Below are 27626 nucleotides of genomic sequence, written 5' to 3'. Positions count from 1 at the left end.
GATAAATGTACTGTCTTATTTAACAATATTCATAATCAAATTTTGATTATTTTGCTTGACATTAGCGGCTGAGAGAGTTTTAATACAACGAAAAAACAAATCTACAGTATTTGGGTGCATGGAATCCGCGGTAGACAAGGTCCAGTTTCAAACTATAAGAAGTTTTCCCTTGTGTAAGAAAATTTACTTGCACCTGGATCAACCCGTAAAAATAAAAAATAACCAAATAAGTCTGACAATTGGGCTCCACATCGGTCAATGTATGCCTGAGGTGAGAGACTGTTCTACAGTTCCAGTTGCATCCTTCATCTTGAGCTAAGTCAGATCGACCCTCCGCTTTCACAGTTCCCATCAAAATTTACATCTCTCCTGGTCTCTCAGATAAAAAATAAATAAATAATTACCACTCACGGGGCTTCGTACCCCCTGCTTTCTCTCCCATCCCTCTCAACCTCCTAACTTCTCTTCACTGCACTATGCTCTTGCCTTGCAAGTAGATAACAACAGCATTTTCGCTTTGCTTTTGCTAGAATCTCTAATGGCGGAGAGAGGAGAGGTGGACACATCGTCTCAATTTGTGTCGGTCAAGGAGGCAGTAAACCACTTTGGAGGAAGCGCCGCCACCTCACCTGTGGTACGGTGGCGGCCCAATATAGCTCAATTCCAGCTCCGACCGGAGGTTAGTTTCAGTGTTTTTTCTTTACTTCTTTCGCATAGAGACTCTCATTTGTATTTTTAGTGGGAAGTTCAGGGATGTAATCAATGAAGCCATTAATGGCTGATGTTATTTTTTTTAAGAGAAATAAATGGTTTGTGTATACACTATTCAGGGGTTTGCTAATTGCTTTCTTACCAGTTACTGAGTTTGACGTAGTAAAAAAAAATGTGGTGTTCTGGCGTTGCTTTACTTGCCTAATTAAATGTGCGCCTTTAATGCGGTTTCTCTTTGTAGCACTAGCAGTTGAGGAAAGAAATCTTATTCGACTTCTGAGGGAATAGCCGATAGCATAACATGAAAGCCATAAAAGAAGAAAAATTTAAGAAACAAAATTGATTACTTGATACGTAATTTACATTGGGCCTTACTGCCAGTTTCATCCAACCCAAAAGTGAATTGGGCTTGTAGTATGATCGGGGTGTACATGTATTGGGTTGTAATTGAAACTATATTATACGGTTGTATATGCAATCCAACTGTTGTTCTAGGTGGTGCATTGAATATTACATTTGGTGAACTTTAGATACTAACATTACGCATATGGAGTATTGTGTACATGGAATTCTAATAAAATAAAATTACCGCTAGTATAGTACATAGGGGTGAAAACGGTATGGATAATATCCGATCCGTATTCAAAAACTTAGATGTGGATATCTGATATCCGAATATCCGTGTGGATAAAGATACTGATATGATTTTACATTTCAATTATCCGTATCCGAATAGTAGATATATACCATATATATTAATATATATTATGAATTTATGTTATTCACCATTATAATTAGATAAATATTATTGAATTTTAATATTTTTTAGTATTATTTTGTATTATTGTAATAAGTATCCAATTTGATCCAATCCGTATCTGTATCCGTCTTATATGTTTGATATCTGCTCCGTATACGGAAAATGAAAAAAGGGATATGGATATGATTTTACCACTATCCACTCCATTTTCACCCCTAATAGTAAATCAATAATGAGATTATATTTGATTTAGCTGGTCCTAGGAATTTAAACCTCCAGCTATTTATGGGCAAGTACCTCCCAATCACCATGCAGGCATGCACCCTGCCAATGAATTATGAAATAATGATTTATATTTGGGGTCAGGCTGGATAGTTGAGTTGGCAGATTTGAATAATGAAGGATTAGCTGGATTTAGATAAGCTTAAACATCAGGGTTTTCTTAAAAAAATATTAAAATAAATCTCTATTTAGTGGTACTCATATTTAATTGTGATGTTAAAAGCTATCTATTAGATCACTAATCACTCATTATATACATTTTTCAGGAGATTGAACTCATGAAGGTAGAAGAAGAAACTGTCAAGTTTGAGATGGAACTCTTTGTTAAGGAAAGAGAGACAGTTAACGTGTTAAGAGAACTAGAAGTTACCAAGCAAAGAATTGATAATCTAAATTTACTACTAGAGAAGGGAACTTTCCATAACAAATTGCCACTAGCCCTTCGGACAAGTGAAGAAAAATGCCCTGTACTTTTGCGTTATAAATATGCAACCACTCGAAATATGGGCAGACCAAAATCTCCGAATTCTACTCTGATAGAATTGCAACAGGCAAAGGTGAACCTAAACAGAAACACGGCTCAAATTCTAAAGAATAAGGTTGAAGAGGAGAGATTATTAATGGAGAAAACCCGTGAAAGGATTCGATTGAAAACTGCCAAAGCAACCACTCTGGAGCAAGATTTAAATAAAACAATTTCTGAGATAGAACATAAAAAGGTTCCCAAGTTGGATGTACAGGCCCAGATCAAGCAGGCAAGTAGTGAAAAGGACGAGTATTTGGAGATGAAAGAGGTGTATAAATCTGAGGTTTCTAATTTAATTGCCGAAATCGAAGAGGTAAAGTCAAGAACAAAAATAGTACAAGTCAGAGTGCTTGTAGCACAAAAGATGAAGGAAGCATCAAACACGGCCGAAGCACTTGCTCTTTCAGAGATCAAAACACAGATTGATACAAAAAACCTGAGCACAGTAAACACAGGAATTACCTTATCTCCAGAAGATCATGCTGAGTTAATCCACAAAGCACAAGAAGCAGATGCAATATCTCGAAAGAAAATTGAGACTGCAATGAAAGAAGTAGAGGAGGCACGTAAATCAAAAAGGGAATTACTGGAAAGAGTAGAGGAAGCTATGACAGATGTTGAAATAAGCAGAAAGGCTTTAAATAATGCCTTAAAAAGAGAAGCAATAGCGACAAAAATAAAACTCGAATCAGAAGAGGCGCTTAGGAGATGGCGCTCTGATCACTATGGCAATAATAATTATCATCAAAACACTTTGCAAAGTTTAACCAAGTTCAAAAACTCAGCTGCAACGCCAAGAAAAGGAGGTCCCGCTTTGCTAGATGTGAATGGATTGAGTTTGGTGAAGAGTAAGCCGGAGATTTCTATTGGCCAGATTCTAAACATGAAACTTATGGGGCCCCAAGAGCGTGAAAGGAGAGTCAAGGGAAAGAATAACACAAAACCAAAGGTTTCTTTGGGTCAGATTTTGAATCAGAGCTATGAGGCATATTCACCATTCATGATAGATGACGGTACTCGTCAGAGTAAGTCACCAAACAAGAGAAAGAAGCTTGGGTTAGTCATTTTTACACTTCTCTTGGCGAAGAAGAAGACAAAGAAGAGGCAGGGGTTTAGCTCTCAGGGTAGCTTTAGTAAACGCAAAAGTGCTTAATTGCTTCATCCAATAAAAAACTTGTGTTCCCTACATAAATGGTACTTTTTTGGAATTCAATTTGTATTGGATAGAAATGAGGGCCAGTCAAGAGAATCATTTATGATTAGTAAAGGATGCTGGTTTGGTTTGGGTCCTTGCCAGTGGTCTGTCTGTAAATAAGTTTCGACTTCCCAATGATGTCTAATAATTTATATAATTATCTCCTTTGTTCAGTTTGGCTACTTTGTCTTTCAGTAAATCCTTGTTTGCTTGGTTTTGTTTCCAATTTTCAGTGTATCTCTGCTTGAACTTGAAAATATTAATGGGTGTAAATTGTAGGAGGTAAATTACAGTGGTAAGGAGTGATATTTAAGAAATAATTAATACTGCAAAAACTTAACAATATACCATAATTAAGTTTATAAATAGACTCTATGTAATTATAATCATATACATGATCAATACAAATTCATTCTCTTTCCTAAATTATTAATACTAGATTTCTACCATTTTTGGTTGTGTATATACGCGATATAATAACATAAAGCAAACAAAATTATGAATGATGCAATCATGCAAGGACGAAAAAATTACTTGGAACCAATTTTAAGCTTTAGAATATTTCGGTCCAACTGTTACGTAAATTTCCATTCTGACTAATTGATATTTCACAGCCAATTAATCAATTTGTGTGGTAGTTTTAATTTGACATCCGGAATTATGAAATAGCTTTTGTCATGGACTCATGCCCGAGCCGGAACTTTTTACAAATACCCTCAATTAAATAAAAATTACAAAAAATACCCACTGTTCTTTTATTATTAAAAATGCATCCCATTTCCCTTCAATTCCTGGCGGTCCTGGTGTGTGTTTTTTTTTTTTGGAAAATTCTCAAAATAAAAAATATTAAATTAAATTCTAAATTAAATTTTAAAATGAAACACTAAACTAATTTTTTTTATAAAACACTAAACTAAATTATCAAAATGATATGTTTTTATTATAGTATATCCTAGATCTGAATATTTAAAAATGCTAAACTGAATTTCAAAATGAAAACATTTGAACTAAACAATGAAAATATAACAAAAAAAAACTTTAGATCTTAGACTTTGTACATATACATGAACAATGTGTATGAACGAGTATGGTACAACAAAATCGGAAATTAGACCGAAAAAACTTAATCGGAAACTTAAACTGAAGTTTTGAGGCTCTTCTCTTTATTTTTTGTAATCCTGACTACGTTATTTTCTCAATAAATGGTAATGGTTCATAACTTATATATTCTTCTTGCAAGCTTTCCAAAAAGTGATCATATGTTAAAATCGGACACTGAGCTCTCAGATATGCCCGTTTGAAGTTTCTTCGTCATTTTCCGCCTTTTCAGTGAAGATATCGTATATCTTGTCTTATCCCTTGTCCTAACCTCTTTTGTTTATGAGAGATGTCTTAGATAAATATTTGTATAACATACATGTGTTTTAGAAATGAGAGGACTTACAAAAAATAGATAGAGATGCATTATAATACAAAGGCAAGATGACATGGAAAAATTTGTATTTCTTTTATCACGCACAGATCATATAGTAAAACCATGTACAACAATTGGAGCATTCATATACACCTGTCTGAAAGAAGGATGCTCCTAATTTTTGTAATTGAACCAATACAGTATTTTTGTTTTGTTCTATCATTTAGTCAAGATTTTATATTATCCATTTGATATTAATCATTAAAAAAATTAATTGTGTTATAAAATATATTTATGTGGATGTTCATTCTATAACTTCCAATAAATATTATCATTTCATTGCCCACTACCTCCACTATCTCCACTACCATTGACATTTATTTTCTCCTTTATTATTGTAACATCTCTTTCTAGCCTATAAATAGAGGCTTTGTAAATAGAGAATGAGAGACACATATTATATACAATAGTGGAGAACAAAATTCTATTATTGCTATCTCTATCTCTCTTGTCATTTACTTTACTTTTGTTGCAACTTTATCTTAATTTTACAATACGTTATCAGCACGAATTGCTCGGAAGAAGTTGCAAAGTAATCATGTAAGTAATTTGTGTGATTAATTATTATATCTTTCATTAATTTAAATTTCATTTAAATTTTTTATTATATTTGTTTGAGTTTATAAGAATCATTCCTTGAAGTGAATGATGAAATAATAACATGAAGTTATTATCAAAACTAAATGTTTATCAAGAACCTGAAGTTCATATTACCTAAATATAATAATAAGAGTAATAACCTGAAGTTATTATCACAACTAAAATTTTATCAAGAACCCGAAGTTCGTATTACTTGAATAAAATAATAACATGAAGTTATTATTAGAATTATTTACAACCTGAAGTTCTATTATAAATTTTAGTATAAAATTAATATAATAACCAGTAGTTATTATAGGCCACTGGATGAATAATAACCTGAAGTTATCCTCAATTAAAAAACCTGAAGTTTTATTAGAAATTTGTATATAAAATCAATATAATAACCGGAAGTTATTATAGCTCATTGGATGAAAATATAACCCGAAGTTATTTCAAATTAAATTTTACAATTGCGCAGCCAAGCAATTTAATAACCAGAAGTTATTAAATAAAATATTTTATTATAACCTGAAGTTATATAATATTAACCTAAAGTTATTAATACATTTAAATTTATTTATTTATTTATATTTATTTATCTCCCTTTTCATAATCTGAAGTTATGATATTAATAACCTGAAGTTATGACATTGATGACATTGATAACCTGAAGTTATGACATTGATAACCTAAAGTTATGACATTTATAATTCAAAATTATGGCATTCATAACCCGAAGTTATGGCATTCATAACCCGAAGTTATGGCATTCATAACACGAAGTTATGGCATCAATAACCTGAAGTTAATGCGTATCTATTTTGTAGTATATATGACAAATCTCACAAAGTTTGAATTTATCTCCTTTTTCATTTATCATAACTTGAAGTTATGGTAGTAATAACCTGATGTTGAAAATACATATTAATGAGAAAGAAAAACGTCCTGAAGATGTTTGTTTCAGATGTGGGATGATAAATCATTGGCCGCGTACCTGTCGTACGCCAAAACATTTTGTAGAGCTATATCAAGCCACAATTAAGAAATAAGGGGAAAATGTGAAAAATAACTTTACTGAATATGATCCCAAAATAAATGCCATATGGATACACATCTTGATGTATCAGATTTCTTCCATAATGTCAATGAAGAAATATATATTATTATTTAGGGAGAAAATATAGTATAAAAATTTATATTTATGTTTAATAAAAATTTAGTTTACTTTTTAATTTTTTTTTATGAAAATAAGTTTAATGAATAAAAGTAATTTATTTTCGCATTTTAAAAGAAAATGGCTGACGCAATGATAAGTAATGAAGATCCATGTCTGGTAGACAGTGGAACAACTAATACCATATTGAAAAGTAAGAAATACTTTTCACAATTGCATCTTGGTGAGAATATTATTCACACTATATCTGGCACAAGTAATTTAATAGAAGGCTCCGGAAGAGCTTGTATTTTGTTACCTGAAGGAACAAAATTAATAATAGATGATGCATTATATTCATGTAGATCCAGAAGAAATCTACTAAGCTTTAAATATATTCGAAAGAATGGTTATCATATTGAAAGTATGAATGAGAAAAATTGCGAGTATCTTCATATCACATCTATTAAGAATGGCCTGAAGATCATAATTGAAAAGATGCAAGCAATGTCATCTGGATTATATAGTACTTATATAAGTAAAATATAATCAAATATGGTTGCTAACTCGAAGTTAGCCGTTACTAACCAGAAGTTAGTTGTTACTAACCAGAAGTTAGTTGATCCAAAATTATTTACATTATGGCATGACAGATTGGGTCATCCAGGAAATATAATGATTAGGAGAATAATTGAAAGTGCAAATGGGCATTCCCTAAAGGACCTGAAGATCCTATTATCAAAATATATGACATGCGAAGCATGCTCTCTTAGAAAACTAATTATTAGGCCATCATCAAATAAAGTTGGACCTGAAGCTCCTTCATTTTTAGAAAAAATTCAAGGAGATATATGTGGACCTATTACACCTCCATGTGGACCGTTTAGATATTTTATGGTGTTAATTAATGCATCAACACGCTGGTCACATGTGAGTTTGTTAGCAACAAGAAATGTTGCATTTGCTAGACTATTAGCACAAATTATCCAATTGAGAGCTAATTTTCCGGATTATCAAATCAGAAGAATCCAGCTTGATAATGCAGGTGAGTTCACTTCTCAAACTTTTAATGATTATTGCATGTCTATTGGAATTACGGTAGAACATCCAGTGACCCATGTTCATACACAAAACAGTCTGGCAGAATCGTTGATTAAAAGATTACTATTAATTGCTAGACCATTACTCATGAGGTCTAGTTTACCGTCTTCCGCATGGGGACATGCCATATTACATGCCGCTGCACTAATTAGATTAATACCAACTGCTTATCATAAATATTCCTCATTACAATTGGTCTCCAGAAGAGAACCAAATTTGTCCCATCTAAAGGTATTTGGTTGTGCAGTATATGTTCCAATTTCTCCTCCACAACGCACAAAAATGGGACCTCAAAGAAGGTTGAGAATTTATATTGGTTTTAACTCTTCTTCTATTATTAGATATTTAGAACCATTAACATGAGATGTTTTTACAGCAAGATTTGCTGATTGTCATTTTAATGAATCAATATTCCCAAATTTAGGAGAAGAAAAACAAAAACTGAATAAACAAGTAACTTGGAATTCATCGTTATCTTATCTTGACCCCCGAAGTGGTCAATGTGAACTCAAAGTTCAAAAGATCATAAATATGCAAAGAATTGCAAATGAATTGCCTGATGCATTCACAGATACGAATAAAGTTACTAAATCACATATTCCAGCTATAAACGCACCTGCTCGAATTGACATTACAAAAATATCTAATGAATCTAATGTGCGTAGAAAATGTGGAAGACCACTTGGTTCTAAAGATGTAAATCCACGTAAAAGGAAAGAGCAGAATAAAGCAGTTGGTCCAACCCCAGAAGAGGTTGATGGTAAAACTCCTGCAGAAGTCAATAAAACCCCAGAAGAGGTTGGTAGTAAAACTCCTGCAGAAGTCAATAAAACCCCAGAAGAGGTTGGTAGTAAAACTCCTGAAGAAGTATATAAAATCCCAGAAGAGATTGATGGTAGAACCCATAAAGAAGTTGATAAATCCCTAGAAGAGGTTGATGAAGTTCCAGAAGAAACTCAAGTACCAAATGATTATGAGATTTCTATAAATTATGTAATAAATGGTACTATATTAAATAGAAATAAAACACATGTTGATGAAATATTTGCATTCGCTATAGCAAGCGATGTTATAAACGAAGAAGATAATGTGTCAAAAACTCTAGAAGAGTGTAGACATATAAATGATTGGCCTAAATGGAAATATGTCATACAAGCAGAATTAAGTTCATTAGAAAAGCGGCAAGTATTTGGACTTGTAGTCCAAACGCCCAAAGATGTTAACCCTGTAGGTTACAAATGGGTATTTGTCATAAAAAAAATGAGAAAAATGAGATTGTGAGATATAAAGCAAGGCTAGTGGCACAAGGCTTTACACAAATACCTGGAGTTGATTATGAAGAAACGTATTCACCTGTAGTGGATGCGATAACTCTCAGATTTCTAATAAGTCTCACAGTTGCAGAAAATCTAAAAATGCGACTTATGGATGTTGTAACAGCCTATTTATATGGTTCACTTGATAGTAATATATACATGAAAGTCCTAGAAGGATTGAAAATGCCTGAAGCATATAAGTCAAAACCTAGAGAGATGTACTTTATAAAATTAAGAAGGTCTTTATACGGACTAAAACAATCTAGTCGAATGTGGTATAATCGACTGAGTGAGTACCTTCTAAAAGAAGGATATAAAAATAATATAATTAGTCCGTGTGTTTTTATTAAAAGATCAAATCTAGGTTTCACAATCATTGCAGTGTATGTTGATGATTTGAATATTATTGGATCTCCTGAAGAGATTGAGAATACTGCAAAATTAATGAAGAATGAATTTGAGATGAAAGACCTTGGTGTAATAAAATTTTGTCTCGGCCTGCAGATCGAACATCTAAATAATGAAATATTTATCCATCAATTAAATTATGTTGAAAAAATATTAAAGAGATTCAATATGGATAAAGCTCATCCTTTGAGCACACCAATGGTCGTACGATCGCTAAATGCAGAAAATAATCATTTTCACCCACAAGAAAATAATGAAAAAGTGCTTGGTCCTGAAGTGCCATACTTAAGTGCAATCGGGGCATTATTATATCTTGCAAATAATACGAGACCCGATATCTCATTTGCAATAAATGTGTTAGCAAGATATAGTTCCAAACCAACCAGAAGACATTGGAATGGAATTAAACAAGTATTTTGGTATCTCTGTGGAACTAAAGATATGCAGATGAGATATGCAGATGCGGGATATTTATACTATAAAAGGATACAAAATCCAATTTAGTTGGATATGCAGATGCGGGATATTTATCGGATCCACATAAAGCACGATCTCAATCAGGATATGTATTCACCTATTGTGGAGCTGCAATTTCATGGCGATCGACAAAACAAACTCTTACGTCTACATCTTCAAATCACGTTGAACTGGTCGCCTTATACGAGGCGGGTCGAGAATGTGTTTGGTTACGGTCAATGATTCAAAATATTCAAGAAGAATGCGGACTTGAAAACATCAAGGTAAATCCTACTCCGCTATATGAAGATAATGCAGCATGCATTGCACAAATCAAAGAAGGATATATCAAAGGAGACCGAACTAAACATATTGCACCAAAGTTCTTTTCGACACATAACCTACAAAAGGAAGGCGTAATAGATGTTTGCCAAGTCCGATCAATCGACAATCTGGTAGACTTATTCACAAAATCTTTACCGACAAAGATTTTTGTACAACTCACAAAGAAGATAGGTCTACATCGATTGAAGGATATTCGATGATATCAAAATGAGGGAAAGCATTATACGCACTGTACTCTTTTTCCCTTAACCAAGTTTTTATTTCAATGGGTTTTTCTTGGTAAGATTTTTAATGAGGCAGTACATGGTCCTGAAGTATCATGTTAATATCGATCCTGAAGTATCATATTAACAGCGTATAATAAAAGATGAACATCCAAGGGGAAGTGTTATAAAATATATTTATGTGGATGTTCATTCTATAACTTCCAATAAATATTATCATTTCATTGCCCACTACCTCCACTAGCTCCACTATCTCCACTACCATTGACATTTATTTTCTCTTTTATTATTGTAACATCTCTTTCTAGCCTATAAATAGAGGCTTTGTAAATAGAGAATGGGAGACACATATTATATACAATAGTGGAGAACAAAATTCTATTATTGCTATCTCTATCTCTTGTCATTTACTTTACTTTTGTTGCAACTTTATCTTAATTTTACAATAAATTGATGAATAATTTTACTTCTCAATTACTCATTAATCTTGACCCAAAAAAAAAAAAAAAAAAAAACCAAAGCCCTAGCGGTCCATTTTTTTCCAAAACCGTTCAGATTCTTGACGATCTTGCAGGGAAATGGATTGCCAAGAATTCTGACGCTCTGAATATTTAAAAAAAAATAGTGAGATTTTTTGTAATTTTTTATTTAATTGAGGATATCAATAAAAAATTCGGTGCCCGAGCTATTATTCTAGTACTTTTGTGATTTTTGTAATTTTTGGAGGGAAATGGACTGCCAGGAATGTTGGTCCTTGCCACCGATTTTAACAACGCTACATTTGTAACTTTTGTGAGTTTTTAGTACTTTTAGTTCTGATAATTTAAATCAGAGGAAGTTTATAAAACCGCCTATTCTCAAAAGCCAAAATAAAATATTCTTCTAAGTATTTTTAACAAAATACTCCCTTGAATTCCATTAATTTCATTCTCACTCTTCCTTTCTCACTCACTAACTCACTCCAAATTATATAATTATTACAAATTTAAATATTTAGTTTTCATAATAGTTTGCAATTTCCTCATTCATAATTCGAAAAACTTAAGCTCCACCTTTTGAAAAGTGTCTGTGAAATATGAAATTTCATTACAATGTACAATGCCAAAGTTGATGTCATTTCAACAATTTCAAGCTCAAAATAATTAAATAGGCATCACAAATTAAACAACAATAATTATCATGAGAATTTATTTATTTTTGAAATGATTGGTAGAAGCTTATCATGAGAATTTTCAAACTTTAAATTTGAGATAACAAATTGTTGTTTTGAACTTTGAAAGTAATACAAAATTTTGATTTTGATTTAATATAAATGATTACTAGAAAAGTCAATTTTGTAAGATATGATTTTTAATTTAAATGTAACATTTAGATTGTTTGCACTAATCAAAAGTAAAATGAATCTAACATCAATTGACACACTGGAAACATGACCTAGATATTCACAACTCACAAGACAGAGTAGACGTAGCGAATAGTGTGAATTCAATATAAAAAATTAAAAAGTATTGATTATTAAATGTTTTTACGTTTTATAAATATCATATAATATTGATTAAATTTTAGAAATATAATTACTGAGTAGTTTTCATTATTTGATTTGGGTAATATAAGCGATAAAAATCAAGTTTTAGAAAAATGAAAATGTAATTTTTTTAATTTGACAATTCAAAAATAAAATCACAAAATTTAATTTTGAGAAATTCATATAAAGTTGTCTTGAATGGTAAAACAAATAATTTTGATCTGTGAAGCATGAAAATAGTTTGTCAACTATGAAATCACGAAATTTAATGTCAAATTTGAAAATTTGAAAGGACCGTATTACACTATTGAAAATATTTAATAAATAATTAATAAGAAAAGAGGAAAGAAAAGTGGAGGATATAAGGAAATAAATTAAATATATGTGACCTCAAAAAGATATTTTTTGGAATTGGAAAAAAAATTGCTGTGAACTTTTAATTTTGTGCAAAGAAGTATATTTTGTAAAAGTTCTCACTTAATTAGTCCTTGTTAGCATATGGCTAATGTCATTCGGCATCGCCTGCTTCAGATTGGAGGTTGATCATGCATGTTTGATTAAGTAGATAAATTAAGTTCAATTAGTATGATATCAGTGTTATATGACAACAATCTCAAAATTTATTGAATATATTTTAAATGATTAATTTGAACTGTTCAAACCGATTTATTTTATGAGTGATGTGTTTATATATAAATTTTTTTTAGTTATTTAGTATGAAGAATATTGAAAAAATAAATTCATAAAATTAACTTAAAAACTCCTACATTTGACCGCTTGATTTTATACTAAATAAATTCGAAAAATTATAAATTTTAAATATAAAGTTGTAAACACATAACTAATGAAGTAGATCGGTTTGAACAATTTATATTCACCGTTTGAAGTTGATTAGATAGATTTTGAAATTAATGTTATATATGCTGAAATTCGTACAAACGAGACTGATAAATTAATCAATGTGAACTAAGAAGCTTCTAAGAGGTATCAGTGTGAACTATGAAGCTTCCTCTTTGGACAATTTGAGGCAGGTGACGTCATAATATTCTTCATCTTAATAATTATAAGAGATATGTTTCTCAATTAAATTATCTTAAATATTGCTATCATAGTTGTTACTGAATATTATTAACCTCATCCTCATCATTATTTATCTTCTTTTCGTTACAGCCTCATCACAATCTTAACTAGCTAGGAACCGAAGAGATCACGTATCGCGTCATCTCCCTTATCTAAACTCTGCGGCGAATGCGGTGCAACACAACGTGCAGCATGTAACGATTATACGGTTTCCCGTTCCTCAATTGCCACTTGCCAGAGCACGCTATACAATTCTCTTTGTCCGAATAATGATCAGTTACCTGTTTCTGAGACATCACAACATTTGGGCAAAAAACAGTAGCTAGGCTGTCGTTTTAAAGTTCTCTTAGTTTTTAAAAATTTTCATGCTTCTATCAACTGCATTATTTTTACCAGTGTTGTAAAAAAATATCCGTTTAGACCAATTAGTCGTTGGCAGTGATCAAATCGTCACGAATTTTCTCAAATAATAAGTCAATTATTTCTGACTATGCTCAATTATTCTCAAATAATCATTTGGCGGTACCCTGTCCGTCCAACGAACGCATACTGTTATTTACAACACTGATTTTTACAACTTGCATAGTCGGATCTTATCTGTCAACTACCAAAGTTGAATAACTCATTGAAATTTGAAACTTGAACTCTAGATAATTATTTTTTATTATAATTTGATTGAAATTGAAGGGCTTATCTTGATATATAATATTGCGTTGCTCGAGCGTTGAAATCGGGCAATTCCGACTGTCTACTTGACTATGTCTGTCTTGGAAAATGCCTTCCATATAGCACTGTCGTAAACCAACTACAGGAAAAAAAAAAAAAAAAAATTGAATCGAGAACAAAGAAGAAAAGGGCAAGGATGGCTGGACGGACCATCATGCATAAATGGCAACAAAAAGAAATACAAGTGAGGAAGTCCATGAAAATGGATCGGAAACATATTAGATAGTAGTAAAATCATATTAGTATCCGATTTTATTTTCTCGATACAGATAAATATCAAATATTAGACAAATACAATCGGATATTAAACATATACGAACATGATTACATATATTATACAAGAGGGTTCCAATGCCTCATGCCTTTCATACCTCATATGTTATATCTTCGTTTTCAAAGTCTAAATTGTCGATCCGAACCATTCAACATGATATCCATACTAAAATATGATTAGAGATGAAATTTTATAATTTAAAAAAAAAAATTACTATTTTTTAAGATGGGTAGAAAATCACTGTTTTTGAATGGTTCAAAAATAGTGATTTTGTACATATCTTAAAAAATAGTAAAAAAATTTAAAAAAAATATAAAATTTCATCTTCATGCATATTTTAGTATAAATATTATGTTGAACGGTTCGGATCAACAATTTAAATTTTGAAAACAAAAATATAAAATATAAGATATGCAAAAGATGAGGCATTGGAACCCTCCTCATTATACAAATACCTAATTTAATTTGTAACAAAATATATATCTCATTAAGAAAAATTAAACACCAATATAATCAATCTTTCAATCAGAAAATACCAACAAAATTTCTTTCTAAACAAATATGATCCTAAAACAAATGAATAAAGAAATAGAAATACGATAACTATCCGTGTTCAGACAAACTAATATTCGAAAAATTTAAAAATGACAAAAACAGGTAATCATTTGTATATGCACAAACGGATTTTTAAAAAATTAAAAAAATGTACGGATACAAATAATTATCCATATTTGTATCCGTGTAAATCATATATGTATCAGTATCTGTATCCATATTTATATAAATTATATTTGTATGAGTATTCACAAATTATTTGTATTTAGATATCTGAATTTGTAAAAATTTGAATATAAATTCCAATACAGATGCATAATATCCGATTTGTTTTCACCCCCGTCCTAATATTATTCTGATGTGCTTTCTGTAGCAGAATTTTAAAATGGACTTGCGCATGCACCAGCTGGCAAACACTGCTAAAATGTTTAATATATTTTTAATTACGAATAATTAAAGACAATTTTCGAACCAAGAGTACTAATGTAGTGCTGGCAACGAGCTGGCTTAATTCGAGCTAAATCAAGCTCATGGCTTGCTCGTTTTAGCAACGAGCGTGTTATGAGCGAACTAACATTTGAATTCGAGCTGAAAAAGTGATTTGTTGTTCGTTTGTTTTGGCAATGAGCGAGCCGAGTCAGTTTGTGAGCCAAAAGCTTAAATATATAATGCATTATAAAGTCAACTTTCATAAATTAAATTTGTAACTAAATTCATACATACTAAAATATTAAATTTTTAAATTCATACAAATATAGTTCACAAAATAAATATGAGGAGGGATCAAGTTACAACAATTTTTGAGTTATAACAAGTTACAACAAGCATTTTCTATATTTTCAAAGTCCAAATCATCGATCCAAACCGTTAGATGTAATCTCTACTATAAAATGTGCTTCGAGACCAAATTTTACATTTTTTTGGAATTTTTTTACTATTTATTAAGATGGGTACAAAAACTAGTCAAATTCAGACCATTGAATTTTGTACCCATCTTAATAAATAGTAAAAAAAATTCAAAGAATATAAAATTTGGTATCCAAGCACATTTTATTGTAGAGATCATGTCTAATGGTTTGGATTGACGATTTGGACTTTGAAAATGTAGAAAATATTTGTTGTAACTTGCTGTAACTCAAAAATTGTTGTAACTTGATCCCTCCTCAATAAATATATACATACTAAATTCACACAAATTCATACTTAGATTGAGTTGGCTTGCCGGCTTACGAGCGAGCTATGCTCTAGCTCAAACTTATTAATTTTGAGTCGAGTCAATGATGAGCTAGCTTGTTAATAATTCGGTCCACTAACAAATAAATTATTAACGAACGAGTCAAATACGAGTCAATACACGTGCTACGAGTTTTTTTTTCCCCCTACTATTATGTTAGCCAATTGAGCTTCGTGTAATTCTCCACAATGTTTATGATTTGTAATTGAAAATTTAGTTTTCCGGATTTTGACTTCTCTTCATCTCCTTTGAAACGGTGACGTTTTCGCTACTTGAATTGGTGACGCTTTTAAACACGCAAATAAAAACAAGTGACGATTTTTTACAAGGAAGCGAACCAATTGAATAACTTAAATAAAATTTCGTGACTTGATGAATGGTCGGAGACTTGGAGGAGAATATGCTTCGGGAGTTGTCTCGATCTCTTGGACGTCATTTTAATTAGTCATAATGTGTGCGGTTCGGTATTATTTTTTCAATTCGGATTTTCTAAAATAATTCAAAATTTTAGTTTAAATCGGACCGTCTGATTAGAATGCACACGAATATCTCCTTTTTTTTTTGTGACACTTTTGTGATTACCTCACGTGTAGGGGTGTAAACGGAGTGGATTTGTATCTGTTTTTCAATGAGCGGATACGGATACGGATACAGATACAGATAGTAAACATCAAACTTTAAAATCATAACCGCCTTAAATGGATACGGAGCAGATAATCAACGGATACATATTCGAATACGAAACGAATAATTTCGAATAATTAAGTTATGGACTTTAAGATATAAAAAAATGACTTGAAACAATGATTAAAACCAATTTAGCAGAGATTAAAAGCATACTACATTCACGAACTAAAATCTTGAATAAAAAAAGAATGAAAAATGAAAAAATGAAGATAAAAATAAAAGAAAATTACGTTATTGTTGCACCATCACCAACAAAAAACATATTAAATTGAAAACCATATCGTATTATCATTTATACCACAACCAATACTGAAACGAATATGAAATAATATATAACAACTTCTATCCAAGCAGTAAAGTTAAAGCTGGTTGGGAGTAATTTCGGATCCAGATAATTGCAGATATAGATACGGATATTCACCTTTATGAAATTATTTGTATTTGTATCCGCCATTTTTTCACTATATGCAAAAAATTATCTGTATCCGTATTTGCAATTATCCGTATTTGTTTAATCCAGAACGGAGCAGATTATCTGTATCCGTTTACACCCCTACCTTAAATCACTTGACAAGTTGAATGATTTTCTACTTTTGATTTTTATTAAAATAAGTTTCAATTCTAATGACGATGGATCCTGATTCCTGGGTCACCGACCTTTTTTGCAAAAGAAATGGGAAGAAGGATAAGTTAGAAAAGTGGAGACAACAAATCATATCGCTGTTCTATTTTTCATTCCACGTCAATATAAAAGTCATGGATAAGTGAGGGTTATTTTAAAAGAAACTGCAAATTGCATAAGAGAAGGAATTTTTCCGAGTTTTTTTCATAAACTATAATTAATAAATGAAAAATTAGGAAACCAATATGATTATTTTTTATGTTTTTTTTGAAAAACTATAAGGACCGTATGGTTCCTACGGTCTCCAAAATTGCATTTCTCCAGACTGTAGGAACCATACGGTCTTAACAAATTTTTTTTTTTTTTTATAAAACAGAAATTTTTTTTAATTTTTATTTTTTGTATTAAAATATTAGAAATATTGAATATATTTCTTTGAAAATAGATGGAATACAATATAATTTGATTTATTAGAAATACTCCAACAAATAACCCGGATCAATATTTTTCAGACCAGATTTTTCGTGGCTGTAAGAAAAATTAATATATTTCTTTATGTGTTATTGGAAAAAAATAAAAATGCTTAGATTCTGAGTTATTGATCCCGGTTCAAAAGTCACTTCTAGGTAATTCAGAAAATATTGTGATCCTTTTAGTACATTTATTTTATGAAAAGTTGTAACTATTTTTGAAAAAAAACAAAAACTTTAAGTTATTTAATGATTGTTATTCAAAAAGAATTATCAAAATAGATACAACTTTTTATAAATTAAATGTTTTAGAAGGATCACAATATTTTATGGATTACCTAGAAGTGACTTTTGAACCGGGATCAATAACTCGGAATCTAAGCATTTTTATTTTTTTTCAATAACACATAAAGAAATATATTAATTTTTCTTACCGCTGCGAAAAATCCGACCTCGAAAATATTGATCCGGGTTATTTGTTGCAATCTTTCTAATAAATCAAATTATATTATATTTCATCTATTTTCAAAGAAATATATTCAATATTTCTAATATTTTAATACAAAAAAATTTTTTAAAAATTTCTGTTTTATAAATTTTTTTTTTGTTAAGACCGTATGGTTCTTACGGTCTGGAGAAATGCAATTTTGGAGACCGTAGGAACCATACGGTCCGTATGGTTTTTCAAAAAAAAAAGTAATCATATTGGTTTCCTAATTTTTGATTTATTAATTATGGTTTATGAAAAAAATTCAATTTTTCCTCAGTTGAGTCTGAATACGAAAATTACAGTACCCATTTACTATTTACACCCCGATCTACGGATTCAGTCATTTTCATTCCGACCTTAACACTGATAGTCCTAGAGACTTAGAGAGCTAGTCTCCGCTCCAACTGGCAATTGGCGTCATTATTTTGACAAAAAGAAAACGAGAAGGAATTTTTTGTCTCTTTATAAGCCGATAGAGCAAACGCTTCTTCACGCACCGTCCTCCCGATAATATTTTGAAAAAAAGAAGAAAAGAAGAAAATAATTCTCTTCTGATGGATTCTCAGTCGCGTCCGCTTCTTCTTTTGGTAATTCACTAGTCTTCTGTTTTCTCTTTCTTTGAAGTGGAATTAGAATTACTGATTCTCATTTATATTGGTTTTTTTTTTTGAGGAAAAATAAGAGTTGAGCTCTCATTCGTTTTGAATTTCTGATTTATATTATGATGTGTGTGCCATAATTTGGAAGTTCTGATGTGCATGAAATATCAATGCCGTCAGTAAAAAAAAAAATTATCTCAAAATCTAATCAAAAGAATACTATATCTACGAGATGTAACATATACTAAGATAGAAGGAAAAATCGGCCGAGTTAGACCGGAATCGGCCGTCGGCAATCCAAATTTGGACCGAGTTCCTCGGTGCGCGATTTTTCAGCGAGAAACTTGTTCAAATTGGCCGACTCAAGGGATTCTTCGTTGATTCTTCTACTGTGAAGCGATTCTTGACGTTGATTCTCACGATTTCTAATTTGGGAGCGAAATATGCAATTTTGACTGGGTCAAAATACTAATTGGAGAAGGGTCCATCGTCAGAAGAAGATTGGCCCACCTGTCTGATTTAACAAGGGAGAACGAAGCGCTTGAGTGGGGCCTATTCAGTCAGAGGGTTAAAGAGAAGGTGGGGTCCGCTGGCAGAGGCACTGATTAAGGGAGATGTAGGGATTATTTTCTTCAATTGGGCTTGGGCTATTAAAGATACCTATTTAGTATTTATGCACTCAATAAAGAAATTCCTAAATCTGAATTATTTTTTTTAGCTTAATATTATTACTATTATTTTCATATATCATACTTTTCTTTGTTTTATAACCCAATAAACTGCTTGGCGGTTTTCTAATATCACAAACAAGTCCTTGTAGTCTTAAATAAGCTCAAATTAAGTCTAAATTCAATTCTCAAATCAAACCGAGTATAGAAGAAGCTTCTATAAAAAATATCCGAGTTTCCGATTCCGATTCATCGATTAAGTGACCGATTCCGATTCTGATTCATCGATCAAGGCTCTTAGTTGGCTTACTATTTTTTATCAAATTTGTAGGCTTAATATTTCATAAGTTGAGAAGTTTCGCTGTATTTCAAGCATCTTACCATTTTAATTAATTACAAAAAGAGTGTTGATCATATATAAGCTGTTAAAACTATGCATTGTTTTCATGATATCCAGAAGAACTTCCACCAAGGCAATTAACGAATCACCAGATATGGAAAAAAAATTCTTGGGATTTGCAAGAATTCTCCTTGTACTAATATAAAACTAATGACTAATGAACGGTTTTTGATCTATGACCAGCGAGAGCAAAGTATAAACAATGGAGCAAATCAAGAAGAAAGTACTATGAAGGCATGCTTCAGCCGGGTTGACATCCTTGCAAAGGCCTCCATTGCAGCCGTAGGGATAATTGGTGCGATGGCATTCTCAGGATACAAGGACATCAAACTGCCCGTCGATTCTCTCACCTCAGTAGCTGCTCTTGTCTTGATCCTGACATTGGTTTCTGGTTTTGGGTTAGCAAAGTATGTTCTTTGCATGTCTCACCACATTAACCTCACGAACTGGCAATACATGCTTCATGTAGTGCTTGTGTCATGCGATGGGGTTAGTCTCATGTGCACCGATGTTTTGCTTCTTGCTCTGGTAAAACATGTAAATGCTTTGTTAGCTTGTTTTCTGGTTGTTGTGCCATTTGTCATAGGCATGCTTGCTTATGCTGGAAGTCAAATAACTGGCTCTGAGCAACAGTCCAGAGATCAAACCTTTGAAGCAGCCATGAAGAGCTGCTCTGATGTGGCTTTTTTGACGGTTGGAGGTGCTTTTTCCATGCAACTAGCTATAATTTTTGAGTTCTACAAGAATCCCTCATTGATGGTTAACCAACTTCCACCGATTGATCTTTCGGTCACATTCTTGGCATCAGTGCTGGGGGTTTTCTCAATGATGGTCACTGCAATGCCCCTGGAGTTGTTGCCGCTCGCTATGAGAACTAGATTTCTTCTGCTAATAAAGTTTCTAAAAAACTCCATGCTAATTCTAAGTGCAGCTGCTGCAATTACACTGGGCGAAAAATTCATTCATGGGCTCGTTTTTCTGTCCCTGATGCCTATTTTGGTTGTCAAGGTCTCATACCTAGCAGTGCTTCTTTTCACTGAAGAGCAAGTTAGCCAAGACTCGAACAACTTCACCGACGAACCTGAGATCCCGACCATGTTGACCGGTGTGACGACCACTTGCATTGTTCTGTTATCAGCAGTTTACGCTTTGTACCCTGGGGATGAAGATATCGATGTTTATCTCAGGATTGGTATCTTGGTTCTCATTTCTATTATCGTATCAAGTTTGAGTTGGATAGCATTTCTTTTGATGCCTTCAATGAATGAACAATGGGCCAATGTCACAAAATTGGTCAGTGGTATCCTCCTGGGGGTGGAGATCATCATTGCTGCTGCTTTTCTTCTAAAGATATATATTGATCTTTATAACAAAAAGTAGTTTCATTATTTTCATTAGCTCGTGTATTTTGCAGAAATATGATCATGAGAAGAAAAGTTAGTTAATTAGACATAGGAGTAGTAGAGGTGCTTCCTGATCATGTGATGTATCTTACGGGTTTTTTTTTTTTTAATTTATGATTTATTCTATACTACTCGTCCTTCATTACTAGAATTTTTGGGTTCACCACACTCTTAACCTAATATATGTGAGATCTTGCAGAACTCGTGTAAAACAAAATTTAAACACTGCCTAAGGCGAGCATGTAAAGCACCAGCATATAGATGTTTTATATCCTAGATTACTAATTTACTATCTCAACAGCTAGCTGCAAGATTCTTTGCTCTGACAGTCTGACTAGACTGCCTGATTTACGGAAGTACCTCATTTCATCGGAAGTCATATTTACCAGCAATACCAATACCTTTATGTACCAAACTTGTGTTGGAGTTAAATTAACATTTCCCTGAACTGTGCGAATTAATTACAATAGACCGTTGACCTTTTAACTTCTAAATCTTGTACTGTGCGATTTTCTCTTCTCTGGGTGTTTTTTATGTGAATGCATTATTTTTAAATAAGAATATCATTATTCATTTTCTTATGTTTGATATTTAGATTTTGAATTATTAATAAAGAGAAAGAATTGTTGTGATGGTAATGCTAATAATCCCTACATAAAATTTTTGTTAATATTATAAACCAACTGATATTCACAATTTTTGTGTCAAAAAAAAAAGTCCATAGGTAAAATTTTGCCAATATACCACTGGACTGAGCTACGTGCCACTTTTTCACTATTTCATGGGCTGGGCCGGCCGGATTAAAGAGAATTTCGATTTCTTAAATTAACCCAAATTTGAATTTGAATTCGGACCGTCAAACTAACTTCGGTCCGAATATTAAAAATCCCGTGAATTTTTAGTTAGACCGTATTGGTCCAAATGTTGATGGTCAGAATTCAAATTCATATTTTAAAGGGTTAATTTCTTAGTCTTTTTCAATTTCCTATTTACTCTCGTACTCTTAGTTATATCTAATATATCTTTTAACTCTGATTTTTCTTTTCTTTTTACCCCTTGAGTTAATAACTCACATTTAAATATTGTCTAATTTATTTTTTTCCCATCTTACCCTTGTCCTTTCTCTTTGATCCATTTGTTCATCACAATAAAAATGAAATTCGATCGCAAATAGGGTGAAATGGCTATGATAGCAGAGAGATAATAGAACAATTGACAGTTTAGAAAAAATTTCAGGGTTTCACTTGACCTTCACATTTTTTTTTCTTTGTTTTCAACTCAGACAACGCTCAGACTTCGTGAGCAGCTTAGATTTCTTACTTTTTAGGACTTTACAGGGCTTAGTATACTTAATGGTATTTTTATCCTTTTTTCCTGTTTTCGTTTTTATTTCTTTCTCTTTGGGAACACTGTTCTCGTGTACCAGTTTACCTATTAATGAAATGAGGGCTTTGATCCTCGTTTTTTCTCAATAAAAAAAATGAAATTCTATCTTACAGGAAACCTAAAGAGTGGCGACTTTTAATACCCTCAATTTCCTTCTATTTGCCTAGAAAAAAATGAACTGTTTCCTAATTTGTAAGTGATTTTATAGATTGATTTTGCACGGATTTCAAAGCAAACATACGGCTGGATTTTGAATAGAAAATTTTATATATGCAACTCAATCTCAGCTTTTTAAATCAAAGAAAAAGGGTAAGGGTATGATGGGAAAAAAACAAATTAGACAATATTTAATTGTGAGTTATTAACTCAAGGGTAAATGGAAAAGAAAAATCAGAGTTGAGAGATATATTAGATATAACCAAGAGTATGAGGGTAAATAGGAAATTAAAGAAGTTTTCAAGGGTATTTGAAAATTAACCCAATTTTAAATTATTTTCGAAGATCCGGACCCGATTAAATAACCTGGATTGTCGTGGCACTTGCACGATAGTACTTGAACATGCTTGTGGCATTAAATAGGCTTCGAATTCCAGCTCCTCTCTCCCCTTCTATCTCTACGAATTATGTGCAATAATGCATTCTAATCCAGGCTGTCTACCTTCACAATAAAAGATGTAAGGATATGACTCCCCTCGGATTAAACTCGGTTCGATGGACAGCCAAAACTGTTGGATTTAAATCAGATTAAGATTATGATTAATAGAGCGCTCTAGCAATTAAATCCGAATTCATATAACCAAACTCGCTTAGCTAAGTTTGATCCGTCAAAATAGAACAAAATATTAAGCGCTTTCAGTGGATTAAGCAAATTTAGAAACAAAATGAAATGTGTGATAGCTCAAATTACCAGTATTAGAAATCTAGACATTTATATTCTAACTTCACAACAACAACAAAAAAACATAGGAACTAATAAAGTAAAACAAAAAATGGTTCTTCAATCAGGATGTACCGATTAGTGGAATTGCACCAACCAGTTTGTTTCCACTGGTATTCACACCAAGAAAACAGTACACAGCTTTTATCCGACCGATCTCATTCATCCATATTAAAAATCTCCTATATAATCCATCCGTGCCGTTGATCCTGATTTATATGCTGTTAGATCCGAAAACAAAGAAGTATATCAATCACGAATCACAGTGCTGAGTCAGGCTCATTATGTGTCGTCTCTTGGTTTGAGTTTTCCGGTGGCTTCTCATGTTCTAGCTGGTAATTATGGTCACCTTGCCAAGCCCACACGATATCTTTCAATGCTGGCCGTATCTCCTCTTTCATAAGATATTTATACTCCAACGTATCCCCACTCGTCTTTTTCATTTCAATTAAGTAAAATTCAGGGGCTATTTCAAATATCTCTGCATCTAGCTCCACTACCCCCTTTCTCCCTTCCTTGGTTCCAGTCAATTTGAAAAGCCCATTATCCTTCTTTTTAACCCGTAGTCGCAATCTTGCAGCCAAGTCCTCTAATTTAGATATAATTGTCAGAGCTGGTTGTCTTGAGGTGAACCTCACCTCCCTATGGCTTTCCCTCTCCCCAAAAAGGCGGGATAAATCAAACCCAGTAGAGAGAGAAATTATATCAAAAGCATTCAAATTAGGGAGGTTCAATGATTCACGCATACCTCCTTCTCGGGACCCACTTCCTGACGAAGTAGAAGCCCCTGAAGATTCATCAGAAATTACACTCTTATTCCTGCCATCTTCCCCGGCATTCACATCCTTCTGGTACCAAGAAGACTCTTTTATCTTTGGAATGGTAATGCGGGTACTTGGATCTGGGTCTAGAATCCTGGCAAGAAGCTTTTTCAGCTCAAATGAGAACCAACTGGGGCATCTATAATCAGCGCGGCTTATTTTCCTATACATCTCCATTAAATTTGTGTCATGAAAAGGTAAATAACCAGCGACTAGAACAAATAAAATAACCCCGCAAGACCAAATATCAGCTTTCGCACCGTCATATCCCCTTCGACCAATCACCTCAGGCGCCACATATGCAGGGGTCCCACATGTGGTGTGCAACAGCCCATCTTGCCTCTTGGATTCGACCAAAGCACTTAACCCAAAATCAGATACTTTCAAATTTTCATTCTCATCCAAAAGTAAATTCTCGGGTTTCAAATCCCGGTGAAAAACACCTCTACTATGACAATAATCAACAGCTAAGATCAACTGATGGAAATACTTCCTCGCCACCTCTTCTTTTAACCTTCCTTTTGCTACTTTGTTAAATAACTCACCGCCCTTGGCATACTCCATTACAAAATAGATTTTACTTTTACTAGCCATTACTTCAAAGAGGTGCACCACATAGGGATGTCTGACAAGTCGCATAACGGATATCTCCCGTTTAATTTGCTCCATCAACCCGACCCGCAAGACCTTATCTTTGTCAATCATTTTTATGGCCACAGCGAGGTTGGTTTTGAGGTTTCTGGCATAGTAAACCTTTGCAAAATTGCCTTGGCCTAGTAGTCTACCAATTTCATACTTTTGCATCACAATGGTACGCCTAGAATCCATAATTGGGTTTTGCTTTTATGTTATTTAATCACCTATCTACACTCAGAAACCAAAATGATATGAATCTCGTATCTAACCTACAAGGAGACCTTTCTGGAACTTTCTTAGTTCCTTTCTCTGAATCCCTTTAATGAAATATCAACCTTCGTCACCAATATAATGATTTATCACTTGCAATTTGCCAAGGATCAGCACATAAGCCCTTTTATGAGGAAACAATGATAAGTAATCAGATTGATTTGGAATATAGCTCGATTTAGGGAAGATGTTCTCTCCTTGCAACAGCATCTTTATGCATTCCACAGAAGTTTTTGGTTCCTCCTTGACCCGATTATCTGAAAACCAACTTTTTTTACAACAAGGTTACTATAAAAAGAGGAATTTGAATAACAAACTGTTGATAGGAAACAGTAGTCATTCTATATATGTTTCATTCACTTATAACAAAACAAAATTACCATACAACTGAACAAATATAACTCTTCAACTAACAGTTCAGAGACTACTCTATGATGCTAACAATCTAAGATCTTGTTGTTGTATATAGGTAGCTAAAAAGGATAACAAAAAAAATGAATATGAAAAACTTTCTGTTCTGACAATTACAGCTGTATAAAAACATTAATTTAAGGTAATAGTGGACTAATTGAGATACACAAAATAAATAAAAGAAGTTCCCTACTGAAAATAAATCAACATTCAATGTCAAATTATATCGACATAAAGAGACTTAGAATTAAAGAAAAGAGCAAATGCCAGATCCCAAAGTTAGATCATGCATACGACATTATCAAACCCTCTTTTGTCGCAATTACAAAGGGATGAAGTACTTTTAGTGGAGATATTACGACATTTCAAATCAGAAAGCAACTAATCGCCCACAATGATATTAACAATAAATCATCAAATGATCAAATTCAAATTCAAATAAAGTCATCGTCTGGCATATTTTCCAAATTATGTACTTCCAATAGCATTAAGCCCGAATTAGAAAAAAGACTCGCAAAAGTTTACCTTTTCAGAGCTGGAGCACCTCCATCGGATCTAAATCAATACCAGAACTCAAGTGCTTCAATCTGAAAGTGAAAGAGAAAGATCGCCAACTAGGGTGAATGGACGACAATTCTCAGAAAGATCCTTTTGACAAAGAACTGAAAGATTCGAATTTCTCTTTTGATTATCTCTTCCCCTCTCTCTGTAAGGTGAAAACTAGTGGTCTCGTTGAGTTCGCAATTCAATGCGATTGTATCTTAAGAATCCGGCGATTAGAGAGATGGTTCATCTTCATGGTCCAATCTTAAAATTACCTTTATACCCCTGAAGTTAGTCATTGTTACGAATGAGTTGAAAAAAGTCTAAAGAGTAGACTAAGAATTGTATAAAGAGGTAAAGAGTAGACTAAGAATTGTATAAAGAGGAGGGTTCAAATGCATCCATGTTTTTATGTTTTTATCATGTCTTCATCTTTTTCTATCATTTTCAAAGTTCAAACAGTCGATCCGAACCGCTCAACCTAACCTCCATACTAAAATATGTTTGGAGACCAAATTTTATATTTTTAGGAATTTTTTTACTATATTTTTAGATAGGTACAAAATCAGTAAATCTGAACCATCTAAAAACAATATTTTTGTACATATCTAAAAAATAGTAAAAAAATTCCTAAAAATATAAAATTTGGTCTCCAAACATATTTTAGTATGGAGGTTAGGTTGAGCGGTTTGGATCGACTGTTTGAACTTTGAAAATAATGAAAAGAGATGGAGGCATGATGGAGGCACAAGAACATGGAGGCATTTGAATCCTCCTCTTGTATAAATAGCAACCCAGTAGGCTACAATGAATTTTAGTCTAAACAGTAGGATAAAATTACCTTTATACCCCTGAACTTCATGTTCAGTATTGAGTTTGAACCCGTTTTGACATATTCTTATCATATAATGTCACTGAAAATTCCCACTTTTATTTAATTGGAGAGAATCAAAATCGGACATTAAGTTCAATTTAATTGTAGTCAAAACTAGACATCAAGTTTGGTTTGACAAAAAAAAATAATCGGTTTGCAAAAAAAAGAATAAATCAACATAATATTTAGTTTGATTGTAGTCAAGACAGGACACCAAATTCAGTTTACCAAAAAAATAATTGGTTTGCCAAAAAAAAAAAAAGAAAAAAAAAAGAAGAAGAAGAACAAACCGAACTTAATTTTTCGGTTTTGACTTGCATTGAAAAAAAATTGTGTAGCACTGTGTTCAGTTTGCTTTTATTTTAATTGAGATGGGTTGGATTTTGTGTAAAATAGTGTAGCACTTGATATTAAATATCATTTGGTTTTCGAAATTCCATACCGAGTATGATGTTCGGTAGTGATGTTTTTTGTAAAAAAAA

At 32.5% G+C, this 27626-nt stretch overlaps 3 protein-coding genes across 3 annotated transcripts; 2 read left to right on the top strand and 1 right to left on the bottom strand.

Annotated features, from left to right (window-relative positions):
- Positions 1–406: 406 nt before the first annotated feature.
- LOC144575032 (WEB family protein At2g38370-like) lies at positions 407–3632 on the top strand. The gene is made up of 2 exons (XM_078325152.1): positions 407–679; positions 2020–3632. The coding sequence occupies exons 1-2, from the start codon at positions 539–541 to the stop codon at positions 3430–3432; spliced, it is 1554 nt and encodes a 517-aa protein (XP_078181278.1). The 5' UTR covers positions 407–538; the 3' UTR covers positions 3433–3632.
- Positions 3633–18690: 15058 nt separating this feature from the next.
- On the top strand, positions 18691–21458 carry LOC144550011 (uncharacterized). The gene is made up of 2 exons (XM_078298514.1): positions 18691–18783; positions 20047–21458. Exons 1-2 carry the CDS (start codon positions 18751–18753, stop codon positions 21241–21243), a joined length of 1230 nt encoding a protein of 409 aa, XP_078154640.1. The 5' UTR covers positions 18691–18750; the 3' UTR covers positions 21244–21458.
- Positions 21459–23494: 2036 nt separating this feature from the next.
- On the bottom strand, positions 23495–26479 carry LOC144575021 (CBL-interacting protein kinase 11-like). The gene is made up of 2 exons (XM_078325139.1): positions 26253–26479; positions 23495–25573 (listed from the first exon to the last, which is right to left on the bottom strand). Exon 2 carries the CDS (start codon positions 25236–25238, stop codon positions 23850–23852), a length of 1389 nt encoding a protein of 462 aa, XP_078181265.1. The 5' UTR covers positions 25239–25573; positions 26253–26479; the 3' UTR covers positions 23495–23849.
- Between the last annotated feature and the right edge of the window lie 1147 nt (positions 26480–27626).

Source organism: Carex rostrata, chromosome 2 (assembly GCF_964058835.1).
Source record: "Carex rostrata chromosome 2, lpCarRost1.2, whole genome shotgun sequence".
Classification (NCBI taxonomy): domain Eukaryota; kingdom Viridiplantae; phylum Streptophyta; class Magnoliopsida; order Poales; family Cyperaceae; genus Carex; species Carex rostrata.
This window is presented reverse-complemented; position numbering and strand designations above follow the sequence as displayed.

What these genes read in the sequence shown, in the direction of transcription:
- LOC144550011 (XM_078298514.1), top strand. Translation starts at nt 18,751, where the DNA reads ATGGATTCTCAGTCGCGTCCGCTTCTTCTTTTG. An exon ending in CGCGTCCGCTTCTTCTTTTG is followed by an intron (nt 18,784 to 20,046) that starts GTAATTCACTAG and finishes ATCTATGACCAG; the next exon opens with CGAGAGCAAAGTATAAACAA.
- LOC144575032 (XM_078325152.1), top strand. Translation starts at nt 539, where the DNA reads ATGGCGGAGAGAGGAGAGGTGGACACATCGTCTCAATTTGTGTCGGTC. An exon ending in AATTCCAGCTCCGACCGGAG is followed by an intron (nt 680 to 2,019) that starts GTTAGTTTCAGT and finishes TACATTTTTCAG; the next exon opens with GAGATTGAACTCATGAAGGT.
- LOC144575021 (XM_078325139.1), bottom strand. Translation starts at nt 25,238, where the DNA reads ATGGATTCTAGGCGTACCATTGTGATGCAAAAGTATGAAATTGGTAGA.